The sequence below is a fragment of the Ips typographus genome, linkage group LG2, assembly GCF_016097725.1.
Source record: "Ips typographus isolate SLU linkage group LG2, UJ_Ityp_2.0, whole genome shotgun sequence".
Taxonomy (NCBI): domain Eukaryota; kingdom Metazoa; phylum Arthropoda; class Insecta; order Coleoptera; family Curculionidae; genus Ips; species Ips typographus.
The window spans coordinates 12,251,237-12,257,954 of NC_138423.1; the positions used below are offsets into that span (position 1 = coordinate 12,251,237).

Genomic DNA, 6,718 nt, shown 5'->3' on the forward strand with positions numbered 1-6,718 from the left:
ACTACTATACAGGGTGGTCCAGTTTTAAATGTCAATAATTCACCAATCGATAGCCCATCAAAAAATAAGTTGACATGCATTATGCCATTTTCCTGAAGAACGCTTCCTAAGGAAGACACAGACCTCCAAAGTTGCTACAACTGTCAGACCGTTTGATCAATTTTGATCAAATTTGTAACAAGTAATTATGAAATGAGTACTCGTTATGTGATGTGAATGACATTCTTAAAAATTGTTTAGACGCGTTGATATAGGGGGATAGTCTTTATTTTCTACGCTCACTGGATATTATTCAAAATTGACAAAAATGTCTACTTAGGTTATTGTATTTTTTACTTTAAAATGGTTCAAAAGGATTCAAATCTGGTCATCTGTGAGGTTTTCGAGTTAATTTTTGACACTGAAAATAGTCAAAAAACCGGATTGTTGGAGTAATGTTTACTGGCGTTCAATTTTTTAGACTAATCCGAATTTTCCAAATTTTTAAAATTTAGAATTAAATTTCCGAATTTTCAAACTAATTTAATTCTAATAATTAGTGTTCAAGACTAATATCGTAGAATTTAATGCGAAAATTGTTTAATTTTATCAACGAAAAGTTTGAAACAACTTTTACTATAAAAAATAGTTTAAAATTCGATTTTTGAGCCTTAAAACACAGTGAAGCGTCTACAAGTCAATTTAATACTAACAAAGCGTAAAATGGCATGTTTAAGCGTATGGAAAATGTAAAAAAAGTTTTTTAAGTCTGCTATGTCAAAAACTTGGTGAAGATAACCCTAAAACGATTTTCCAAGATGAAAGCAGTTTTAAAGCCCTAAAAATAGTCCAGAGTTCTAAGAAAATGAAAAGCAAAGTAAAAAAACTTGAAAAGTTAGCCTTCAAGTCAATTTTCATGAATCTAATGTCAATATCCTGTATTTATGACTAAAATATTGAAATGTATTTTCAAATTATCAAAATTTACTTCAAATGCAAATTTTAAGCTTTTGATGTCACTTTTCATTGGTTCAGAGTCACTTTTTGGTGTCCAAGTCAATTTTCAAGGTTGAAATTTGTGAATTTGTAGTCAAAAATTCTAGATAAAGTAGTTTTTCATGGCTACAATTCAATTTTCACTACTAAAGTTTTTCAACTTATCTGAAAACTATAACGACTGACTACAAAGACAGTTTTTAAGCCTTTCAAGTCAATTTTCACTGTTTCCAAGTCAATTGTCAAAGCTAAAGTCTTTCAATTTGTTTGAAAACCGTGAAAACTGCATTCAAAGACAATTTTTAAGCCTCTCAAGTCAATTTTCATCGTTTCAAAGTAAATTTACTGGTTAATAAGTAAATTTTCAAGTCTTTTAATTTGTCTGGAAACTATGAATGGCTACAAAGACATTTTTTAAGCTTCTTAGGTCAATTTTCACCGTTTTCAAGACAATTCTTAAGTTGGGTTGGGTTGGTTTTGGGTCTTTGAACGTAATAACTCAATTATCTCGTAAACAAAGTTTCAAATCAGAATTTTATAAAAGATACTTATTTTGTTAAATTGAACAAGTAAAGTAAAAAAAATTGAAATTTTTGAAAAATATCCAGTGACGTAGAGAATAAGGTAGAAAAATTAACAGACAGAGACAGTTTCGACAAACGTCATTAAATCACCTAATGAGTATTAATTTCATATGTATTTGTTCCAAATTTGATTAAAATTGCTCCAGTGGTCTGACAGTTATGACAAGAAACCGATTTTTTAAACTGAACTTTTATGGACTGTATTTTCCTTGAGAAGCATTTTTCATGAAAATGACATAATGTATGTTAACTTATTTTTTGTTAGGCTATCGAATGGTGAATTATTGACATTTAAAACTGGACCACCCTGTATATTTGTTTTACACATTTTGGTTGGGTTTAGACTCTTATTTTCAAAATAGTTTTTTAAGGGGTAACTTTGAGTGGTTAAAAATCTGGTAGTCGTTTGGTTAAAAACGACATCCAGAGCAACTACAAATGCTGGTTTATCTGTTTATCAGTGATGTGTAGGTTTATCTAAAGCCGTTTATTTCGGATCAGAATAGTTGATCTGAGGGTTAACTATGAGTGGTGAAAAATGACTGAAAAGTTGCTGTACTATAAACATCTGAATTATAAAATAAACAGGTTATTCGGAATTTTTATAGCAGGACATTAACCATGTCTTTTGTGTCCAAAAATACGCCTAGTTTGCTAAATTGATTATATTCGAAAAATGCTTCATTGAGTTCATTCCACTGTCCCAAAATTTAGTTATCAGAATTTTCATGTTTTTTTTCTTTGAGTTAGATTCCCGATTATTGTATATTGTTGTGCTTGTTGACAAACTTCACAAATTCACTACTTACAAAATTGGTGAAATAAACAAAACTGTAATACATAAAGTAACAATAATTTAGAAATACAGGCGCGTCAACATTTTAAACGTATCAAAGTCTCCACGAAACATAATTAGCTTAGAATTATCGAAATATTTTAATTACTCCACAATTTGTATCTCGACTGTCATTTTCTTATCGTTTTTCAAAGTAAAGTCGGTAAGTACCAAAGAGACTTTCTTATTATAGAAACATATTATGTAGGTGACACACGTTTTATGTATTCTCGTTAACCGGTGGACACGGAAAACCTATATCGGTTACCGGGACAGGTTGAAAAGTTTTTTTATTGCATCGATACCGTTCGAAAGAATAGGTTTCTAACGAAGCAGTACCTGAAGCGAGGTGCCTTTAAGTCTTGTTATTTCAGTGGTAAAGAATGTCAGTCAAATGAGTTTACTACAACTTTACGGTTTAATGTATCAAACAAATATCGATATTACTAAAAGTTAAACTATATATTAGAAGATTCCTGGAAGTAAGACGTTTGTAGGAAACATACAGGCTATCTCAAATTCGATAGTTTTACGGGGTATCTCCAAAACTAGTAAAGATAGAACAATGCGGTTTTTGCGAAACAAACGATGGTGCAGTCGTACCTTCTGAGCTGCAGAAGCTTGAAATTGCCAATTTGGAGCTTTTTTTTAAATAAACTATATATTTTGGTACATTTAGAATAAGCAGAATATTACCTTTGCAAAAATAGATAACCTTATAGGATTTAATTGGAAATTAATTGTAACAACGTACAAATTGCCAATTTAATTTGCAATCAAGCAAGCTAAAGCAGTAAAAAAAAATAGTGTGGCGGTTAATCAAATAAATGCCGTAAAATTTCGATTCTAAAAGGTTTAGATAATTTCAATAGTTTTATAGAACAACTGCTCATAACCAGTTATGTAATTTCTAAAATGTTTTACTTTTTATTAGAATAATAATACACCGAAAATGAACAGATTCACTAACTATAGCTTGTCAAAATGTTCTAGAGCCCATTGGCAACGTTCCAAAACCTTCCAGATCTTAGACCTCTAGAACTAGTCAAAACGTTCTAGACCATTTGGCAACGTTCCAAAACCTTCCAGATTTATGATGAAGCTTTTAGAACTAGTCAGAACATTCTAGAGCGTTTTGGCAACGTTCCAAAACCTTTCAGATCTTTGAATAAGCTTCTGTAGCTTGCCAGAACGTTCTAGAGCTTGTTTCAACGTTCCAAAGTGTTCCAAATCTTTGTAGAAGCTTCTAAAACTTGCCATAACATTCTAGAGCCTTTGGCAACCTTAACAAAACTTTCCAGATCTTTAAAAAAGCTCCTGTGGCTTGCCAGAACGTTCTAGAATTTTTTGCAACGTTCCAAAGCTTTTCAGAAGCTTCTAGAACTTGTCAGGACATTCTAGAGCCCTCTGCAACATTTCGAAACCTTTCAGATTTTTGATGAAGTTTCCAGAACTAGTCAGAACGTTCTAAAGCCTTCTGTAGCGTTCCAAAATCTTCCAGATCTTTGATAAAACTTTTATAACTCACTTTCCACCTGTGTACGTAATATACTATTATTTTCAATCAGGTATGTAATAACGTTATTTCTTATGTGTAAACCAGGTGGAAAGATGAAAATTACCTGCTTTTACTTTACACCCGGGTGCATTTTTGCATAAAAATATGTACGCCACTGTTTTTCCATAAAACGCAAATAAGTTCTAAATTCCTCATTTTAGATCAGAAAAGTAAGTAATTGTTCGGTACACCTTTCTGTTTTTGAATAAAAAATTCAAAATCATGAAAATATACACATAAAATCAATATAATATTCAATTTTGGAAATTTTTATTCATTTAGATTTTTCAAAAATTATTTTCTTTATTCGATAAGAACAAGCAGTATCTTGCCATTTTTTTCCAAAAAAAAAAACGGAAAAAATTTAAATTTGAATAGTGACGAAAATCGAAGATTAGATAATTGTATTGGTACTTTTTGCATGACTTTTTATATTATACTCGTAAAAAAAATCGTACCAAAAAATTTTAAGATTCCTTTTCTGTTCTAAATTGCATAAGAACTACTATTATAATTACATTAATTTACTATAATTACTTCATAAAGAAAATAAATTTTTATTTAATTTTGTCGGACTTTATAATCTGATACTGTATGTGTGTTTTGAATATTACATTTTTTCGCTAAAAATGTACTTCATCAGAATCGCTAAATGCAACCATTTTTTTCCAGAAAAATTCAATTGAAGTAATGGGTGCATAACATTAATCGTCTTTTTGGTAGCTACATTTTATTGATTATTACCAAATTGTCTGATTTAAATTAATATTATTTTTCTCCTTTCTATGTTCGATTGCAAGCTGGAAGTGCTTTGTTCGGTGATATCCGAACTTCTTTCAGAAATAATACCCCATTTGTGAATAAAAAATTGAACTTACCCATAAGAAACTGCTATTAAATCTCCAAAGTTTAATAAACTATAAGTTTCTCGTCATTTTCACACTTTTTATCAAATTTAGTATACTGGATTATCTACATTCGCTGCACATCATTAGACTATCCTAAACCATAAAAGATACAGATTTGTTCAAATTGGGACTAAATTACACTGTTACAGAATAAGAAAATTGGATTTTCTAAGCCTTCATCAGCAGATTGTATTTTTTATTTTATAACTATTTACGTATTAATAATAGCAATGTAAAACAGAAAATGTGTTAATAAAAGAATAAAATATCTTTTCAAACAAGGTTAGAAAGAAATTACGATTTTACTTATTTTCAGACAAGATTCATGATTCAATTATCACTTTGATTCTGTATAACAATTTGACAAATTCAAAAATTGACTTTACTAAATTCATTTTATTAAAATTTAATTGTGATCATGGTCAAAAATTTCAATTTGCACACGGATAATTTGCTTCTAATTTATTATCAATTTATCATGTTATTTAAAGCCAATTTGAAGGTGACGTTGCCGAGCTGATTTTGACCAATATTAAGGCCATTTTGAATTCAAAAATACTAGAAAAGTCTAGATACATCAAAAAGAACACAACGGTAATTATTTTTATAGGCGCAGTTCCCAGTCGTGTTTATATCTAAAAGATCTAATTATGTTTAAACATGATGCCTATGGAATGTTAAATAAAAGATAAAAGCTGTTCAACTTTATACAGTCATATTATACTTACAATTGTCTTTCATACCGCATTAATCTTAAGTTAAATAAACCTCGCATACCAACACAAAATTGGGGAATTTTTTAGGACAATATACTTGGTTAATAACGTAGTTTAGTGTTGCATTTTATTATACGTACAATACTATTTGTGGTAATATCTGCAAACTCACCTAACTTTGTCATACATGTGTCTACGGAGGCTGCATTTGTTCAATTTTTAGACCTCTATTTATTTTAGCTAAAACTCCACTGTAATAATAAGGTCATTCTAAAAAAGTGTAAAAGTTGCGGGGTAAATCCACGTAAAATAAGCGAGTTTTTTGCGTGTGATTTCGGAGTTGTAACTTCCCGGAAGTCGCGATATGGACTGAACAGGGTGCGAAGATCCAACCGACGTTTGCCGGCGTCGTCAAGGGGTTTGTTACAAATAGTAACTGCAATTTATGTAATCCGCTCTCAATTTACATTAAAATTAGTTTTAGCGTCGATAATGGACTTGATAAAATTGTCTCAAATAAGTCTTGGTAATAGTTTTCAAAAAATGTGTCGAAACCATTGTCAGATGTCAAAAGTATGTTGCCAACCAAAGAAATTTGGACATTTGATGAAACACAGAGTCTTTGGCCATAAAAAATTGTTTCAAGAATTTATATCATATAAAAAAAATTTACATAGCTCCTAGTCAAAATACTAACGGGGAAGAACAGCAATTTCAATACAAAGGCTGATAAAACTAGCTCAAAAAACCCGATATTTTATTATTTTTTTTTAAGATGTTAATATACTTAAATTTAAAAAACTGTCTCTGAACTAAAATTTTCAGGTTCAAAATCAAAAATTTTATGGCAAATTTTATTTTAGTTTAAAAATATAATTATGAGTTTAATACTTTAAAAAGAACTTGATTTAAAAAGAATGATTCTGTAGGAAATTCCAATGTTTCTATCAATAAAATTGTTAAATTGGATCGATAGAGTAAAGTTCATGATCTCATTTGTTTCGAGAAGTACAAAAAATAGTTAGAAACAAAAGTTTTAGAGAATATTGAGATGCATACAAGGCGTGGCAGATAAAATATTAGTTTTTTTTTTTAAATTGAACCCTAAAACTTTTCTGTTAATCATGTCATATACCTAATAG

General features: G+C 29.8%; 1 protein-coding gene across 1 annotated transcript in view; it reads right to left on the minus strand.

Moving 5' to 3' along the window:
• Positions 1-5,780, minus strand: part of LOC145725373 (uncharacterized) — a 134,347-nt gene extending 128,567 nt beyond the window's left edge. The window contains exon 1 of the mRNA XM_081974117.1: positions 5,749-5,780. Within this exon, the coding sequence (XP_081830243.1) occupies positions 5,749-5,765 (17 nt within the window). The 5' untranslated portion in view covers positions 5,766-5,780. The remainder of the gene's footprint in view (positions 1-5,748) is intronic.
• Between the last annotated feature and the right edge of the window lie 938 nt (positions 5,781-6,718).